Source organism: Chondrus crispus, genomic scaffold, assembly GCF_000350225.1.
Source record: "Chondrus crispus Stackhouse genomic scaffold, scaffold_75, whole genome shotgun sequence".
Taxonomy (NCBI): domain Eukaryota; phylum Rhodophyta; class Florideophyceae; order Gigartinales; family Gigartinaceae; genus Chondrus; species Chondrus crispus.
The window spans coordinates 189,572-208,867 of record NW_005178692.1 but is presented as its reverse complement, the minus strand read 5'-3'; the positions used below and the strand labels follow the sequence as shown (position 1 = coordinate 208,867).

Genomic DNA, 19,296 nt, shown 5'->3' with positions numbered 1-19,296 from the left:
CCGCCCGGGTCTTAGAGTATGCATACGGCCGGGGGCTCACGTACAACCCCGGCACTTCGGCAAGGACAAATCGTCGAGGCGCACGGGGGCCGGGGTGGAACAAGTACACCGCCATGCGGTCGACGTATTCCACCTCCCCTAAACTGTACGCGAACGTCCGATCACTCGGAATCTCGTCCGGTAGCTGATATGGAGCGCCGCTCCCCTCGCCCAGCAAACGTGCCAAGGCGAGCGAGGCCTCGTCGGCCAGTCCCTCCTCGTATATTGTGCGAATACGTAACAAGTCGGGACGAACTTGCGTCATCGAGAGGATGTCGCCGACGGTGATTCCGGACCGGGCGTGACGACGCCACGCATACCTCAGACGGCTGAGAGGTAGAGGCGTCGACCGCTCGAGCGGCACACCTAACCACAACGTAGTGGTTGCTGCGGCCTCTTGATCGAGGCCACCACTATCCCGAGTCGACTCGGGAAGAGCCCCAGGACGCCGACAACTCCCACAAGCCCCGTAAGAGCCCGGGACCGCCCTGTACGCCTCACTCCCGCGTACCGACGCCGATGCTTCGCGAGGCTGCTCACCCCCAACGGGGCCTGACTCGTGCCAGGCCCGCTCGACGCCTCCGACCGCGTCCCTCGGACCTCCGCGGCGAACAGCACCCTCGACGGGCGGGTCGGACTGTGGCGTGATCACGGGGGCAGCGAGGGCAACGACACCCAGCTCCGCGGACAATGTGGATTCGCGGGAGCGGCGCCCCTGTTGGAACGGAGGCAGGGACGTCGCCGCGCGTACAGTAGGCGCAGCATGATTCGGAGGACGCCCGCCTCTCGGCGCGACCTCGGCAATCGGGTACGTATTCGTGGTGGCCGGGGCGGAAGAACGGGGGTCGGTGCCACCGTCCGGCAAAGGACGGTGAATGACAGGCACCGACGTCAGCGGATCCGACATGACGGAGAGATCAATGGACGTCGCGACGAAAGCAGCGCGGAGAGGCGGTGAAACCGCCACGCGGAACGGGAACTCCAAGCGGAGGAAGCCGTCTGATCGCGGGGCCCAAGGGGAGAGGCGCAAGGCAGATAGGGAGAGACGATCGGTTAGCAAGCGCACGACCGCGCGTCGCGATGAAGAGGATAAGGACCACTGGACGCGGTCGTGAGGGCTAAGAGGAAGGCGCGTGATATCTACAAGCTCGGGCATTTCCACTCCCGTCAAGCACGTGTGGACGTGGACGTCCACGCTTGAAGGGCGGGTGGTGTAGTATAACTACCAAAAGGATTAGATTAGAAATTGGATCCGGCTCTGTAAGGTACGGACCTTACAGAGGGCCTGTACCACACGTGTAGGGGCGCACGCGCCCCCACGTGTACCATACGTGTACGACGCGTATACAGTCAGCCCTGTCCGCTGACAGTGCCGACTACTGTAGTACCGCATAGTACAGTACGTACTGTACTAAGTTACGATAGACTAATTGTATATTAAATAACGGAGCGGACCGGCGGCGGCGAAGGGGACAAGCACGGACTTGTCCACGACCTACCGCCTAGGTCTGACTGCCAGCTTATCCTAAGGAAGCTTCCGTTAGCTACCCTAAGGCGAGACCGAGCGCGGGTAGAGGACGCGCGAGCACGCGAGCGAGCCTAGATCCACCTCCGCCCGTCAGCGCTGGAACGTAACCCAGCGCTGCTCCGGGGCGTCGAGGCGTAGATCGGCCCGCGCGTGTGCGCGTCCTCCCCCCGATCCCGCTCTACCACGCTACCCGGGCCCGTGCTCCGGTTTCGTTAGCTGGTCCGACTTCCCCCGTCTTCTCGTACGTACGGGTCTTCCAGGACTAAGCATACACCCCTATCCGTTTAGGGGTGTTTATGCTACAATGGGCTTGTCGGCACTGCGGCGGTGTCCTCATCAAGGCGCATTCGGGTGGGGTGGCCTCATTTCGCTTGGCTGTTTCCGTCGTCGCGTGCCAGCCCGCCGGACATACTGCGATAGTCCAGCAATGCACGTGTCCCAGGCTTACTCCTTCCTTTTTTCAAAGTTTCAGACGGCGGCGGCATCGGTGTAAGAAATCAAGCTTGCCTCGACTTTCCAGCAATGCACATGTCCACCGGTGCACTGTAGCCACCCCTCCCCTATTCTCTCCTTTTTGCCTAAATGTTTCGGAAGGCGGCGGTGGTGACTTGGTGATGGCATGAGCGGCGGGCTGCGGGTCTTATGATGTAAGTACATGCGTGTCGTACAGTACATGTGCTGCATGCGCGCGCACGTGCAGCTTGGATTGTTTGACTGTAGGGCTACCTTTTCTCCTCCATATTTTTCTTGCATTTTTAGAAGGCGACTGTGGCGAATTTTCCGACGGTGAGGCACTGTACTGACCGACGGCGGTCATGCCACCCATTTTAGTGGCAACGTTTTGTCATTTTCCCAATTTTCGCAGTTTTAGAGTGCGGGGGTTATGAAAGGAGCCCGCGGTGAGGTAACAGTTGCGCATCAGAGTTCGTCTGCCACGTCCCCACTTGGTCCGTACATTGAGCATGGGTACGCGTTCCCTTGCTTCTCGCGCATTATTTTCTGCGATCCGCGCGTTCGCGTACACACTGGCCCTGAGCCTTGGAGGCGACCCTCCCGGTATTCTCGAACGCACCACGCCCGCTCGCTTAAACCACGATCTCCCAACTCCTCTCCTCCGCGTCGCGTTTCGTGCGTGTTCACAGACGTCGGGGTGGTACGGAGGTGGTGGGAACGGCCCCGTCGACCTGGGGATCGGGGGTAGCGTCTTCGCCCGGTGTGCACCATCTCGGCTGCCCGCACGTACTTCTGCTGACCCATTTTTTTCCTAGGGCCCGCGGCGTCGGGGTTCAGAGGATGCCAAGTCTTCCGTGTATCACGTACGCATGCGATGGTGCCCTCTCAGCGTGGGCCGTCCGCTTTGCGCCAACTTCGGTGTTCGGCCGCGTTTGTGAAAAGGGCCTGTGCGGGCGTAATAATTGCGTGTCGGTGGTCGTCCCTTGCATACGATTCACGCCGGGAAAATCAACGCGTCTCTACTTCTGGCTCTTGCTGCCACTCAGGGCTCTCTTATTTTTGTAGTAGGGAGGCCGTGGTCTCTCCGCTTCCCGAAACGGCCTACCGTCTCACACGGGTGCGAAGAGCCGTGTACCCATTACCGAAATGGGGAAGTGGCTTCCGCGGCGATCGACTATGTGGTCTCGTCAGGGTCTCTCCTCATCATCCGAGAGGACTTGTTTTCGTCTTGTTTTCGTAAGACAGTACGTGCTGTCTTCGCTCCCGCGTCTTGTCGGCGACATCGGAAGCTGTTCGTTGGCTTGACTTGTGGCTGCGTACCGGCGTCGTCGCGCCCTCTGGCACTGGCTCTGTCCGTCAATACGTCTTGACGTCGGGCGTCGTCCGATCGCGTGACCCTCCGATGAGGGCAGCTGTCCTTCCACGCCTCTCTTTCCGGTCTGCTCGTGCAGCCTGACGTTTTAATCCGCGAAGGAGCGGTTGAGGGCCCCCTCCTCAAGCGTGAACGTCCGCGTTCACGTTTGAGTTGAGGTCCATGCCGGTGCGTCTCCGGAGGCGTTGGGCGTAGGGAGACACCAACTCCTCCGGGACGTGAGTTCGCGCAGTTCAGGTGGGCGTGTCGTAATCCGCCCACTTGATGAGGAACTCGATAATTCCGTCTTCCATATCTCGGTGCTTCAGTAGTCGCTCGACAGCGTACTGTGTTCCCTCTCCGACCTTGTCGGTGAGGTCAGCTGGGGTTGTTGTGCTCCCCCGTGGCGCGTCCGTCGGCGGTGGCGCGTACACGCGGCGATCTGCGGAGACCCGCTCAGTGACCCCATCACGATCGATCGTGATGGTTCGGCGGTCGTTCGCGAGGACACGGTAGGGTCCAACCGCCGGTGACGCGAGCTTGTTCGATGTCCTCCCCCCATCAGTGGGGTTGAGGTATACGTAATCTCCAGGATGGAGTCGCGAATTGATCCGGCGTATGCGCTTATCGAAGTCGCGCTTGTAGCGAGCCTGCGTCCGACGCAGGCTCCCGTAGGCCTTCTGGATTGTCGAGTCCAAGGTCTTGAGGAACTCGGCGCGTTCGTTCCCTCTGTCGGCAGGGGGCGCGTCACCGTCAGCTCGTCGAAGCGAGAACTCCGGCGGTGGCCTGCTGAGCACGAGCTCGAACGGCGTCGTGCCGGTTGTGCGGTGTACGTGGGAGTTATACGCATACGTAAGCGGCCCCACGTACACGTGCCAGTCATCTTGATGCTCGCCTACGTAGTTGCGTAGCATCGCAGCGATCGTTCGGTTGTATCGCTCGACTTGCCCGTTCGTCTGGGGATGGTACGCCGATGTGTACATATTAGTAATCCCCAGAACACGGCACGTGCTGTGGAAGAACTTGGCGTTAAACTGCGGTCCGTTATCCGACAGCAACGTGCGCGGGACGCCGTACTTAAACACCCTCGATTCGCAGAACGCAACTGCGACGGTGTATGCGGTTATCGTGCGGAGCTCAACGACTTACGTCAGCATACTGAAGCGGTCCGTAATCACGAGCAAGAACCGTTTTCCTGTCTTCGTCTTGGGGAGCGGCCCCAAGATGTCGATCGCGAGGCTCTCGAGGGGCCTGGTAGCTGGAAACAATATCAATCGGTTGAGATGTTTCCTCAGCTTGAACCGGTTCATCGCGCAGGTTCGACACCCTCGCACCGTGGCTGCCACGTCTGCAGCTAGGTGGGGCCAGTAGTACTCGCGTCGAAGTGCGTAGTACATACGGTTCTGGCCCGGGTGCCCCGCGATGGCCGGGTTGTAGCACAGGCGAAGGGGCCTAGCGCGGAGCGCCCGAGGCACCACCACGTGTACGGTATCAGGATCGAAGGGGTGTCTCCGTTTGAGCACCCCTTGGTGATCGTCGAAGAACGCGGAGTCTCGAGACTCGGACTGTCGTGCCAAAACGGTTTGGCAGAAGTCATCCACGCGTTGTTCCTCGGCTATCTCCTCTATCGTAAGAGGGGCCGGAAAGTCGTCCTGCGGTGGGGCGACCGGGGAGTCGAGCGCGCCAGCCTCGGGGTCTTCGGCGCGCTGGATGTCGGCGGCGTCGAACTCGTCGTTCTCCTCCCAAAACGAATTGGGTCCTTGGAGAGCGGGGGCTTCGTCGTCGCTTCGCGGTTCGTCGCGCGTCCGTACGCGCGGCCTTGTTCGGGCTTCGGCTTGGTTCCGTGTCGTTACGAAGACATAGACGGCCTGCTGATCACAGCTCGCGGTACAAGCGTGGTCCGCGAGCTCATTCGATACGTCTCGAACGGTCGTACCCCTGTCGAAGGTGGGAATGTCGTCATCCACCTCGACGGTGGGGCGAGGGTCATCGGCGACCTTCGGCGACACGAGTCGTGACAGGGCATCGGGCAACTGTTGCACGCGTCCGGGGCGGTACCGAATGTTGAAATCGTATTCAGCCAGACGTAGCCGCCACCGGGTGAGTCTTCCGGAACTCTCGGTGAGGGACATGAGCCATCAGAGGGCGTCATGGTCCGTACGTACGGTGAACTTCGTGCCTTCTACGTACGGCTGTAGTGTGCGGACGGCCCACACTACGGCGAAGCATTCGCGTTCGGTAGCGTTGTAGTTGCGCTTACTATCGGACAGTGAGTACGACCAATACCCCACGGGGCGCCAGTCGTTCGGCTCTTCGTGCTCCTGAAGTAAGGTGCAGCCGAGTTGGTAGGCACTCGCGTCGGTGTCTATCATGTACGGACGACCGTGCCGGGGCAACGCGAGGATCGGCGGAGCGTTAATGAACTTCTTAAGGTTCTCGAACGCCTGAAGTTGCAGCTCCGTGGGGTTGTAGAAGTCAGGATCCGAATCCTTGCGCGTCATGTCGGTCAGAGGACGCGCTATCTTAGCGAACCCCTTAACGAAACGGCGGTATACGTTACACGCCCCGAGGAACGAGCGCACTTGCGTCAACGTCCTCGGGAACGTGAACGTCTTGAAAGCGTCGGCCGCCGTATCAGCCACGCTCAACTTGCCTGGGGAGATGACGTGCCCCAGGTATTGCACCTTCGGTCGGAAGAAGCTGCACTTTTTGAGCTTAAGGGAGATACCGGAACTCGGCAGTAAGCTCAAGACGGTATCGAGATGCCTCGCGTGTTCTCCGTGCGTACGGGAGAACACGATCACGTCGTCGAGATAGACGAGGCATATTTGCCAGCGGACTCCGTAGAGTATTATGTCGAGCGCACGTTGGAAGGTGGCCGGTGCCCCTTTGAGTCCAAACGGCATGCGCATGTGGCGAAACGTGCCCATGTGCGTCGTAAACGTGGTCTTACCCGGTCTTCCGGAGCGACCGGGATCTGCCAATAACCGGAATTGCAGTCCAACTTGGTGAAGACGGCTGCATCTCCCAGCGAGTCGATGCAGCCGTCCATCCGTGGCAGCGGATACGAATCCGCTGCGGTCTTCGCGTTGAGACGCCGGTAGTCCACGCAGAACCGAAGAGAGCCGTCTTTCTTTGGTACGAGCAACACGCGGGACGCCCACTCCGTGCTCGAGGGTTCGATAACCCCTGCGTTCAACATCTTGTTGACCTCCTTCGCGACCATTTGGCGCATGGCCGGGCCCTTCTGATAGGGCATAGAACGAATCGGTTTCGTTCCCGGTTCGAGGGGAATGCGGTGCTCCGTGGCTTAGATCGTTCCAAGCGAACCGCTACACAGACTCGAGTGTTTACGGAGCATCTCGAGTACGTGGCCACGGAGCTTGTCATCGTCGATGTATGACAGGTCGATCTCTTTTTCCCAATCCATCGGTGGTTTTTTGGGATCCTTTTGCTGGGGGAGTACAGTACCCCTCGCCTTCGGTTGGCATAAAGGTGACCGTTCGTCCAGGTCGACCCCCTGCCCCCGGCGGTGGTCTCATCGTCGGAGTTGGATCGGCCAACTCCGACCCCACCGACTTGATCGGTCAAGTCGGTCAGGTGTAGCGCGTGCGCGATCCCCTCGGCGACCTTACGTTCGGGAGTGAGGATCGCGAGGGGGTTGCGCTTCGCGTATCCCACGACGGTGTGCTTCGGAAGCCTTCTTTCTCGTCGTGAGAAATTCGCGACGATGACGTCGAAGGTCTGATTCGGTAGGACCTCCGCGACGCCATTCGTCAGCCTCACTCCATGTCGGTGTTGGAGTGAGGGCTTGGGTTCCAGGAACACGAGGCCCCTCCCCGCGGTTGTCACACGCACGCGGGCTTGTGACATCGCGGGGATGGTAACCCAGCGGGCGATTCGGATCGCTTGCGGAGCCTCCTCGCGTGCGTCTGGCCGACCCGTGTGTCGCCCGTGTCGCCTGGTAGGGGGAGTCGACTCCCCCTTTCCGTCGACGATGGCGACGGAACCGCCTTGGCGTAGCTCCATTCGTTGAGCTTCGATGTCGATACATCGCACGTGCGTATCGATGAAGGCCGTGCCGAGGAGGACCGGCACGGCGAGCTGATCCGCGACTACGAACGGAATTCGGAACACCGTGTTCCTCAACCGCACGGCCAGGCGGACTACGGCCGAAAGCTTGAGGGGGCTGCTATTCGCGCCTGCCAATCGTGGTAGAGGTGCGTCGTGCACGACGTAACGCGTCCAATCGGGGGGAAGGGCCTTCCTCACCAGATTATACCCCGAGCACGTATCAACGGCGATCGTGCGGGTTTCAAATTCATTTCCCTCTGTGGCTATCGAGCCGAGGACGTTGTAAATCTTCGACGTCATAAGGCAAATGACGCCGTCGACAACCTTCGGGGCGGCCTTATCGGTGAGGTCGTTCCGCCGTGGCCTTCGATTTCGGTGCTGGCCCCGCTTGCGTTTCCTTCTCCCCCTTTCTTGGGGCGTCCGCGGATCAGTGACGCCCCTCGGATTATTCGAGTCCGTACGACACGGACCCTTCTCCGGCGACCTTGGGCTCGCGGGAGTCAGGGGGTCGACCGAATCTTTTCGGTCGTCGTTGCCCCCGTCGCCATCGTTACGCCTCACCGGGACGTCGGCTGTCCCGGTGTCTTGTCCTCTTAACGTCGGGCCTTCGGTGGCCTCGACGTACGCTCCCTCCTGTATCGGCATTACAGGAGCTCCCGTGCTCGCCTCCGGTAGCGGGGGTGTATTATCGGACAGTACCCCCGTGTCCGTGGCGAGCACGCGGGGTCGGGTCTAGTTCGTGGGAAAAGACGGGTCACGCGACCGCCTGTACGTAACCGTCTTTACCCTTTTTTCAAACTACCCGTGCTACTGGAGCTCACCTACTGGCTATCGACGGCCAGGTCTTCTTCGGGTAGCCGGCTGCGTGGGTCTGGACGATTCCCCCACTGCGGCTCGACGGCCTTGGCGAAGTACTCGAGTACTTCAGGGCCTTGCCCTGCGGCGTCCGGTCGTCGCAGGATATGGGGGACGAAGCAAGTCGGGTCTCCTTCGTGACCCTCCGTGGGTAGAGGGTACGGATCCTCTACCCAGTCTTGCAGGTACATTATCGCATTTTGTACCTGTTGGGGTAACCGAGAACGGTCTCGGTCCCCTCTTTCTCCATGTCGGGGGTACCTTGTGTCCGCCTGTCGGTAGGCGGGTCGATCCCGACGATCGACTTCGTTACGACGGTACCCACCTCCACGCGGGGCGAAGCGTGCGCCCCCACCCGATCGGTTCGGGAAACCTTGACGCGGGGGACGGCTCTCGCCCGCCGCTTGCCGGAGGAGATTACGCGAACCGGGGCGCGTCTCCATCTGGTAGCGGTAGTTCCTGTACGCCGTGAACATTCGTTGTTCCGCCACAAGAACGGGCACGCGTACATGGCATGCCCGTACGTACGGCATAACCAGCACACGTACGCGCTACCATCCGTTGGGGCGAAGGTCGCCGCGTGCCGCGCCTCCTCATCGGTGAGGAGGGGCACGCGGGGCGAGCCGCTTCCCTTATCTCGACTCGAGATATCGAGCTCGGCGACGCGGGGGTCCGTGCCCCTTACCACTCCCGATGTGGCTGCGAATGCGGTCGCGTAACTCGATGTCGTTCCGGTCGACATCGGTGAGGGGGTTCGTACCCCCGCAGGCCCTGCTCCTTGCGTAATGAAGACAGGGTCGGCCTGCCACTCATCCTCCCCGATATGGAGGGTCGAGGCGGGCGAACTTGTCGCGGCGGACTTCGTAGTCCTGCCAGCCCTCCCTGCCGGTTTCAGATCCGGCAGAGGTAAACCGCGGCGAGCGCGGTACGTTGTACCTTCCGCCGTGCCGATACGGCGGATGGTCGGAAGATCGGTCTTCTGACTGCCTGGCAGCCTTTGCACAGTTTCGGATACTGCGGCACGGGTTGCCGGTGCAAGTCCCCGCACGAAGTAGTGCGCGAGGGACTGTTCGGAGAAGACTGCCGTGCATCGGAACGCGGCAGTCTCGAGTCGGTCAGGAAATGTGCTTTCCGTCTCATGCGATTGCTGTCGCGCCGTAGCGACAGCGTCGTACGCTTCACCTAACACGTCGTCCGTGAGGTAGCGTTTCAAGAATTGATTCACGAGCTCCGGACAGCTCACGTCGTCATGGAGCTGGCCGGCGCGGAGGCCACGCATCGTATAACTCGTATACAGGCGCTCCGCGTCGCGCTCGAGGAAGTGCGCGAGGACTCGTACCGCAACACCTTTGGTCAGGTGTTGCGAGTTGAGGGTGATTCGGATATCCTTCAAGAACGGCAGCAGCTGGATCGGGTCGGTACCGTCGAAGCTGCGCATCGTGGGACGGATCCCACGACAGCGTTGGACATACTTCGCGATCCGTCCCGCGTCACCCGAGGTAACGAGCCTCGAGGTGTTATCCAAGCGGTACATACGATAGTCAGCAACGGCGCTGAACTATTGGATCATCGTATGTACCGGCTCGACCCCGGGTTCAGCGGGACCCAGCGTGCCGAAGGAGGTAACCGGTAGCGTACGGACGTCTATCGGACCTGGATGCTCGGCGTAACTCGCAGGCGGGTAGACACCTCAGCGGGGATCGACGGAGAATATCGGTTCTCCGGATCCGCGGGCGGCTCCTCCACGGTCCTGTTCGTCCGCGTACGATACGCGGTCCACTTGCCGCCTACTTCCGGCGATAGGCGGCAAGGCTTGGGTCTCAGACGCGAAGTTCGCGTCTATCGGAGGACGGCTTCCTTATGCAGTTCGACTGGTAGCGGCACCAGTCGGGCGCCAACCTTCTGGGGCGGCGGCGCTCGGAGGTACGGTACCACTGGGCCCTCTCGAGGGGGCACCGGGTAGCCCTTCGGCCATGGTACGTTCCATGTCACGAGCACGCCGACGAGTGGCGTTGAGCTCAGCGGAGAGGTGCCCGAACGCACCCAATTGCTCTGCGGACGGAGAGGTTTGGTCCTCGGGTCGTCTCACCGAGGTCGGCCTCTCAGGGCGACCTTGCCCAGACAGCCCGGGCGAGGCGAAACGGGAGTCTTCGACGAGCACTATCCGCAAGTGTAACTCGTCGATCAGTGCTCGGAGATTCTCTAAGGACTGCGTCACTCTATCGAACCTCCCTTCACGCAGGGAGCGGAGTTCGGCCATACATCGAGTGTATACATGGTCCGATACATCGATCCGAAGGGAAGTACGGACTTCCTCGATGTATTCGGCTATGCTTTCGAACATCGCCGCCGCTCTTTCCTCGGAGGAGCCGAGCGACGGTTCGCGGTCACGAGGACCTGCGTCGCCGTCGCCCGACGGGGCGAATGGGGACTGCACAGCGGCCGGACTCAGATCCGCCGCTTCGGAGCGGATCGAGGGCTCAAACTCTTGGCTCATCTCGACGCGATCGGTTCGCGGAGTGAAGCGGAAGTCTTCTCGGAGATCCGACTCCAGGGTCTTCTAGGTCGGGAGACCACTGTAGCATAAACACCCCCAGACGACTGGAGGTGTATGCGCAGTTCGACCTGTAGACCTCGGATCGCAGAAGGGGTGAAGCGAGCCAACCAGCTACGGAACCAGGCTCGGGCCCGGGTAGCGGTGGTAGAGCGGGAGCGAGCAGGGACGCACGCACGCACGAGCGGATTGACGCCTCGACGACCCGGAGAAGCACTGGGTGACGTACCAGTGCTGACGGGCGGAGGCGGTTCCGTGCTCGTTCGCGTGCTGCACGTCCACTCCGGCTCGGCTCCGACTAGACGCGCGCGAAGAGCGAAGGCGACGTTTAGAATAAGCTGGGTGGACTGACCTTGGCGGTCGGTTGAGGACAAGTCCCCCTTTGTCCCCCTCCGTCGCCGTCGGTCCGCTCCATATTTAATATACAAAACAATGTATCATAACACTACAGTACCGAGGTACTGTAGTGGGCTACTGTAGTGCAGGTCGGCCTGCCCTGTAATACTGTCAGCTATGTCGAGGCTGACAGTACACGTATTACTCGTGGTGCATGCGCGTTTCGTTCGCGCGTGGTACACGTGTGCACGTGTATGCGCGTGTCCCTTGTCCCCGTGGTGTACACGTGGACACGCGCGGTTGTACTGTAGAGCGTGGAGCACTACAGTAGGGGATCCTGTCGTTGATCCAATCTAACTAAAAGGCCCCAGGGGGGGTTATACTACACCTATATGCCCTGTCAATAGACTTTTCTTGGTCAACAATAGTAGTTCGGGAATTTACATCGAATCCATCGATAGCTTCACATGCTTGAAAGATACTCCGCCACGTTCCGAGACACTCTGGACCGACAAAATGACCAAACACCAACCGAAAAAGGTGGTTGTTACAATCATACGCAACCACTTCAAATGGAGTTCCGTATGACTGAAAACCGACGCCACCGCAATGTGCAGCATCAGCTGCACAAGTAGTCCTTCCCGTCGCACAGATATGCTTCGCAACAGAGGGTACAAATACAAAGCCTCCATAGTACCGCCCGTGCTCATCAATATCTGAGCAATCTACGACATCCGCATTGAGCAATTCGTCGTCAAGAATAGTTTTGGCTCTCTTGCACTGAGCAAAAATATGACGCGCTGCCTTCAGCCTTTGCTCCTTCATCTCTAATCCGTTTAGTATAAAAATTTTGACAGTGTGTCCAACGTCCTCCAGGAGCTTCGCGTAGCCATACATGGCTGCCATGTTGACAGCCCTTGATATTGTTAAGTGTCTCATTAACTCACGACGTATGATACGATATTGAGTGTAGGACGGTTGGCGCTGGTAAATTCGTTTTGCTTTCACCACGGCAGCGATGGCCCTGGAATTTATATTTGGTATGTTCGAGGTTTCTTCTAAAATGGCCCTCGCGACTTGTTTCGCAGTACAAGCGCGTGCAAAGTACTGCTTCGCACTCGCTGCTCTCCTTGATGACGGACTTGACCCAGGAACTGGAAGCTCTTGCCCAAAACACTAATTATTATGTTCCTGCTGTTTATTGAGCTTTCAGTTCCCGGACTTAGGCTGCCAGTTGAAAGCAATGACCGCATTGCAACGCATATTAACGGCAACTCATTTGTCCTTTAGTCGTGGTTTGGTGAATATTGACCCCTTTCTGCACAGCAAGGTGTGCAGTGTGAGCCTTTATGAGCTGCTCACACTTCCATCTGGGATTGAAAGACATCCCAATGACTCGGCAGACAGGTATGACCCTTTTTGGTTTCCATGTCCTAGAAGCCAGTCTCTCTGCGCGTAGAGCTAATTTTGCCGGCTGTAACGCTCTTTGTTTGGATGCACGTTTTTGCTGCCTTCTTCTTGAAAGTGCGGAAGTATTTTCTGGGTCAAGTTCTTGAGGACTGTCGGGATTCGTGTTTGTAGCCATTTCTGCAGGCACCTCCTCCTCATCGCTGAGACGGGATTCGGCATATTCTCCCATGTAGTCTGCTGGATCAAATGAATCACTATCGCAGTCTTCGACAGGATCACCAAAATCAGAACACGTCTCATCCTCCAATGTGCCATTTTGTTCATCACTGCCTTCTTTCCCAGGAAAATCACTACTTTCACTGTCGTCCTCATTATGCTCTGGAGCAAATTATGGAGCACATTCTGGTGGATCGTGCTCAGGAGCTGCCCTGGCCTCATGCCCTGTATTAGAGTTGAGGATGGCACGCGAAGATTCAGTTGGATTCGGTGCGGTGCTGCTGGCGGGCGCAGATCGGACGCCATCTTGTCTTTCAAATGTGGATTCCACGTGCCTTGTTGCTTGACGCCTTGATTCCTCCACTTCCTACCGTTCCTTCTGCAGCTTCATTTCGTGATTTCGCACATGTCGCTCTTTCGGTGCGGAGCAGCGGGTAAACCTAACCCTTGCTGATATATTGAAGTCGTCTGAACGATTCACAGAGAACTGGTTCCGCAAAATAATCTCATATGCTTCTTCTGTATTGACCTGTTCAATCGCTCGACAAAGAATACTCATGCAACGCTGTGCCCCAAACTTGTCTTTGTCACCGATGCCATCTGGATTTACAAGAAGCGCCAACCTGCGATAGCTTCGTTTTATGGCCTTTACCGACGGCCCGACGGAAAAGATATTCACCAGAGGGGTTACGTCGATCTCAACTGTAGACAAATGACGCAGCGCGAGGACGGTTTCTTGAGAAACCGTGGACATTTTGGGGAAGACAAGGGACAGAGTATACTTATGAGCTCAAAGGGGGGAAATAGAGGGGCGACTTTGCAAGGAAAGAGGAGACAATAGAACTTTGAGAAATTTGTCGGGGCGATTTGAGTCTTTTTGAAAAAAGTTGAGGGCGACTCTGACCTTGAGTCCCGTCACAGTACGGCGGCAGTGAAAAAGTGACATCAAGTAGCCCCTCCTCTCTTGAACATTATCGAAACCCGCCCTACTGTATCTTGATATTTTGTCAAATCGCCCCCCCGATACTCAAGAAAACCAAAAATCGCCCCCCTCTATTCTAAGAAAAACGCCTTGTCGCCCCCCTAACGACAAAATGACCCTTTACAATTTTGTGTGAAAGGGTGGCAGGGCAAAGCGCAAGCGGAAGACAATGTAAAGGCAGACGAAGTCGCACGCAAAGCGGGAAAAACTGTACGAGGGCGACTGCTCTGCCGGAAACTGTTGTAAAACCTGCCACCTTTCAAAACTGTAGGGCCTAAACATGAAGGCCTGACCACTTTGTTTTCCCAACCGTCCACCCCCCTCCGCCGTCTGAAGCGCGGCGCGGACGGGCGGGCGGGCGGGAGTGCCGTGGGGATGTGAGACAAGGGAGTAGGGATATGGGGGATGCGGTATGGGAGGATGTGAGTTAGTTCAATAGAAGGGTAGGGGGTAAAGGACGGGGGGTGGGGAATCGGCCGATGATGGCCACGAGTATCTGGTGCCCATGTTTGTGCCATAAACTTCGAGCAGCAGCAGCAGCCGATGAAAGGCGGGGAAGCGAGGGTAGTGAGCAGAGAACTTATGGTGTGTGGGTGCGTGCGGGCGGACGAGGACGAGGGCGTCAGCCGAGGGGCTGTGGCGGAGGCCGCGCTCGATGCGGCGCAGCAGGGCGTAGAAGCGTAGCTGGGGGCGGCGATGGGGCGGCACAGGCGCATGTTCCACATGGCTTCGTCCAGCGGGAGGCCGTTCGTGATCATAACATAAGCGAAGGCGGCGGTGACGCTGCGCAAGATGCCCTGGGTGCAGGGGATCACAGCGGCGGTGCCGGTGCGGCGGGCGCGGTCGACGAAGGTCAGGATGGGCGGAAAGCAGGCGGGCAGGGCCAGGGCGGCCGAGGCGTGGATGCTACCGCCTTCTAACTCACCCTTAAGAGCCGCGGATGCCCGCATCATCTTCGCACTCTCAACTGTGCCATGGCGACCAAAGCCCCTCCCAGCCCAGACACCTCTACTCCAGAGGTTTGTCCTTGTAAAGCGACGAGGCGGGCATACAGTTCGAAGAGCGGCGCTTTACGATAGACCTAGAACAGCAGGAGATGGATAGAGAAGAGCGGCGCAAGGAACGAGAAGAGGCCAACAACCAGAAGCTTGAAACATTCAAGCTTATGATGGAGTCGTTCAAACAGCGCAAGAAAACACGCTAACGGCTTCCGCCCCTTAGCCCCCACACACTCCCAATGCCCATTCCTTAAGTTAAAAGAACGACACCGCCCACACTCCCCACCGCATTCCCCTTCGCCTCCTTGCTTCTTTCCGAACCCACTCGTCCGCCTCCAACCCCTTCCTCCGCTTCCCAGCTCCCCGTGCCACCCCCGCCCTTACCTGGCTGCTCCCGACAACCGCGCCCTCACGCGCGTGCTACCCCACACGCGCCTCGTCTACGAGGACCTTCTCAAGTCCTCACAGTCCCGCTCCTAGATAGACTCCGCCAACAGCCTTGCGCCCTCAACCTCGCGCTATCTTCCGCATGTGCCGCCTCCACCCGCGGGGCCAAACGTAACCGGCATCGCCATCCCCGAATCCAACCGCCCTCCCGTCCCCCTCCCCTCCCCTCCGCCGGCGCCCCTGCCGCCGCCCTCCGCGTCCCCGCCGCCCAAGGACACCAACACCAAGTCGTGCCCGCACCTCCCCGACGGGCTCAACCAGCCCTCGCCATTGCCCCAGCCCTCGCTCCTCCGCGGCGGCTCGCTCCCAGTGCCCAAGCACCCGCCGCTCGACCGGGATAGCCTCCCCTCGCCGTGCCTGCCCGCGCCGCAGTCCACCCCGCGCCGCCACATCCACGCCATCTCCACCTCGCCGTCGCGCTTCCGCCCGTACCTCTACATCGCCTTCGACCCCGTCGCGCGGGACCCGCCCGCACTCCGGCGGGTCCACGTCTCACACGGTGGCATCTGTTTGGCGCCATTTTTATTACACGTATTAGAGAGTTTACAAAGCACAATTCTGAGACAAAAGTTCGTTACAAATCTATGGGAAAATTAGTCCGCATTTGGCGGAGTATTGTTCACAGCATTTAAGTACGAACCTGTAATTTGTAGTATAACCCCCTGGGACTAGATTTAGATTAGATCAGCCACTGTAGAGCCCGAGCTCTACAGTACGACGCGCACGAGCGCGCGTGCTGTCAGCACCGAATGCTGACAGCCCTAACGTACGCGCGACCCGCACCCACTACTGTAGCCGACCACAGTAGCACTACAGTATAGTACGTACTGTACTGTAGTATGATAGACTAACTTGTACATTAAATACGTGAGCGGACCGACGGCGATAGGGGAGGACAAGCATGAGCTTGTCCAGAACCCACGCCTCTGGTCAAGCTCGCCCCGCTTATTCTAGAACGGGTTCCCACTAGCCCCGTATCTAGTTAGGAGTCGAGCGGGCAGGGGACGTGCGAGCACGCGAGCGAGCCTACATCCGCCTCCGCCCGTCAGCGCTGGTACGTCACCCAGCGCTGCGGGGCGTCGAGGCGTAGATCGGCCCGCGCGTGCGCGCGTCCCCGACCGTACCCGCTCTACCACTGCTACCCGGGCTCGCCCGATTCCGTTGGCCGGGGTTGCTTCCCCTCTCTAATCAGGGTTTAGCAGGACTGTGCATACACCCCCTCGACGTTGGGGTGTTTATTCTACATAATTGTGATGTAAATATGAGAACTAGTCGGGAGCCCCTGTTACTGTACAAGTACAAGAGCGACGGTGCTAAGACCCTACACACTCAATGCATGACGTGCTTCCCAGACAACCCCCTGGTGATCAGTCCTCATCCCCAATTGCAACGACAACATTAGGCAAACCGATTTTACAATCGGCAAGACGGTTGCGGTCTCCCGTTCCCTATAGACTTCCACGATCCCCGATGCTCCCGCTGTGCGCTTCATCGCCTTCCGCCGCTTGACTACAACTGCCCTGAACCTGTCCTCAAGGGTTTTCTGGGATGGGGGCTCTTTCCCACCAACAACAGAATTTGGGGCCGTTCGTAGAAAGGTTGCATGAGCCTCTTCAAGAGGGCACCTTTATGGCCCCAAGGAGCACTATGGGCCCCCGCACAAGAAACAGCCTTCAAGAGGTGCACGTCTGCCGCTTCTGTGAATCTAAAACGCCGAGCGCGTGGTTGTACTTGGGCGAGTTGCAGAGGCTTTGATGGTGGACTGGGGTAGGACCCAGAAGGGCTTGCCAGGATGGGAGGGGCAGCGGAAGGGGTGTTTGAGTCCGCATTTGATGCAGGGGAGGGGGAAGGGATAGCGGCTGTCCTTGAGGGAGGAGCAGGCCCTAGAGGCTGGGGTGACGGAAGCAGCGATGCCATGGTCTGGTGGATTTTTGTCAGGGTTGAGGGTTGGGGAGGGATGTGGGGGTGTGTGGGGGGACGTAGTGCATGTGGGAAGGTAGTGAAGGTGCAGGAGGAGGAAGGAGGAATTCCATATGTCAGCGCCGAAAGTCGTTAACATCGCGCCAAATACAGAATACAAATTGGCTCTTGTGGGGGAGGGGTGCCCCAGTTCTACTTATTTTTAATTTCGTTAAGGAGGCGAAAGAACGAATACCTGAAACTGCATTCGGGGGCAAATCCCGTTTCTTTGAGACACCTGTCTTGAATCCTGTTTTTTTTACGAGAATTTTCGTAGAATTGCTGCTTCGTAAACTCTCTATTGGTAAACTGCATACTGTAATTTCAATTTCGGTTTCTTTGCATTTTAGTTGCAGAATTGCGGTGGCGTAATATCTCTTTTATCTCGTACGAAATGCAACAGGCTCCTAAAATCCACTCGGCATCGTCTCATTCTATCATTCGTAAGGATTGTTTTGGGCTGCTGGGATCGCGGCGAGTCCTTTTCCCACTCAGACTGGTGCAGCTTTTCGCGTAGCGAGAGAGAGTGAGGACGGTACTGCAAAAGATGTGGGTGGTTTGATCGTAAATTGAGGGGTATGTCTAGATGAAGATGTAGAAACGCCTACAAAAAAGTAAAAGGTACCGTTCCGCCGTCGATGGTTTCCTACAATGACGTTGGAGATACGTTGAAGGTATGCGGGCACAACTGGTTTCAAGTGCTTGAAGACACCGTGGTCTTTTGCAGGAAGGGTAACGGTACCTGGGGGAGCGACAGCTCTGCATGATACTGCACCTGTCCGTTACGGTAAGAGAAAAACCGGTTCTTTTCTGTTGACATGACATCATGAGAGCCATATGCATACACGTGGTACACATACGACAGCACCAACGGGTCACAGGGCACGACGGAGACAGGGACCGTCCTAATACAGAATAAGATAGACGAGTCCCAAGAACAGAAAAAAACGAGCTATCGCTTCTTGCACCGCACTTTCTTCAAAGGGCGCGCGTTCCCTCTTCCTCAACATTTGCGACGACACCAGTCGGAAATCCAATCAGGGTAGGACGGGAGTACCCCTGTCGCAGCCGGTTTTTCTAGGTGCATGCGACATTTCGTGTTAGTCGATTGAGGCGTAAGACATCTCATGGCAGGCGTACGCATAGGGTCGCCGACAAGCGATGTGCACGACGCCAGGATTTCGATTTTTCATGGCTTTGCGAGAGGCGAAGCAGCAAAGATGCATCTCACGATTACCAGAGGAGATGCGACAGTTTACAACCTTCCCATCATCGTATGGCCAAGCCTTGGATGGAAGCCAGTGGAGACTTCGTGACCATTCTTGTATCACATGTGTTGATAATTGTGGGACGGGAGTTTGTGCTGCACGTAATGTACATTCCCACTGGTGACAGGCGACATTCGCTTCGGGCCTCGTCCAACCTATCGTCGGTTGTACCCTCCCTCTTCTCATTTCTTGACATCCCTGCATTATTTCACACCACCTCTCCCCCGCCTCTCGCTAACGCCTCTTCCATCGCTTCCGTCCGTCCTGTTCCGGCTTGATATTTTCTCTAAATCAATGACGCGCCTTCCTCCAAAGTACTTTCGCCTCACCGCACCATCAACCAACTCAAACACATCCTCCTTTGCTGCGGCTCTACACCGGAATTATCAAAAGCTCTTCGTCCTTTTGCCCTACCCCCCGCCTTCCTCAGCCCTCACGCGTCCCTTTACTTCATTGGTATCAGTCTTCTGCAATGTCGACATCGATTACCGTCCGCGTTCGTGCCTCGCCTGGCGACCGAGACACTGGCCTCTTCCTCGTGGGTGACCTCCCTCAGCTTTCGGAATGGGGGTCTCTTACCCCGCTCCCGCTTTCATACGCTGATGGTGCCTTCACAACCACCATTGCGCTCCCGGCCCATACTGAGCTACAGTACAAGTACGTCGTAGCGAGTAATGGGACGATTGTCACCTGGAAGGGGCCCCCCTTCCTCAACCGCAGACTGAAGACTGGGAACCCGGGGACTGTCATGGATGTAGACGACGGCGAGTTTGGTTCTGATCAACATGCTGCTGTTTGTGTCGTTGAGCTGGAAAGATTCAGCGTC

The 19,296-nt window shown here is 58.0% G+C and overlaps 1 protein-coding gene across 1 annotated transcript; it reads right to left on the bottom strand.

Annotated features, from left to right (window-relative positions):
- Positions 1-18,302: 18,302 nt before the first annotated feature.
- On the bottom strand, positions 18,303-18,656 carry CHC_T00007468001 (hypothetical protein). Its single transcript, XM_005711147.1, has one exon. It carries the CDS (start codon positions 18,654-18,656, stop codon positions 18,303-18,305), a length of 354 nt encoding a protein of 117 aa, XP_005711204.1.
- Between the last annotated feature and the right edge of the window lie 640 nt (positions 18,657-19,296).

Coding starts and splice junctions, on each gene's coding strand:
- CHC_T00007468001 (XM_005711147.1), bottom strand. CDS start 18,656: ATGAGAAGAGGGAGGGTACAACCGACGATAGGTTGGACGAGGCCCGAA.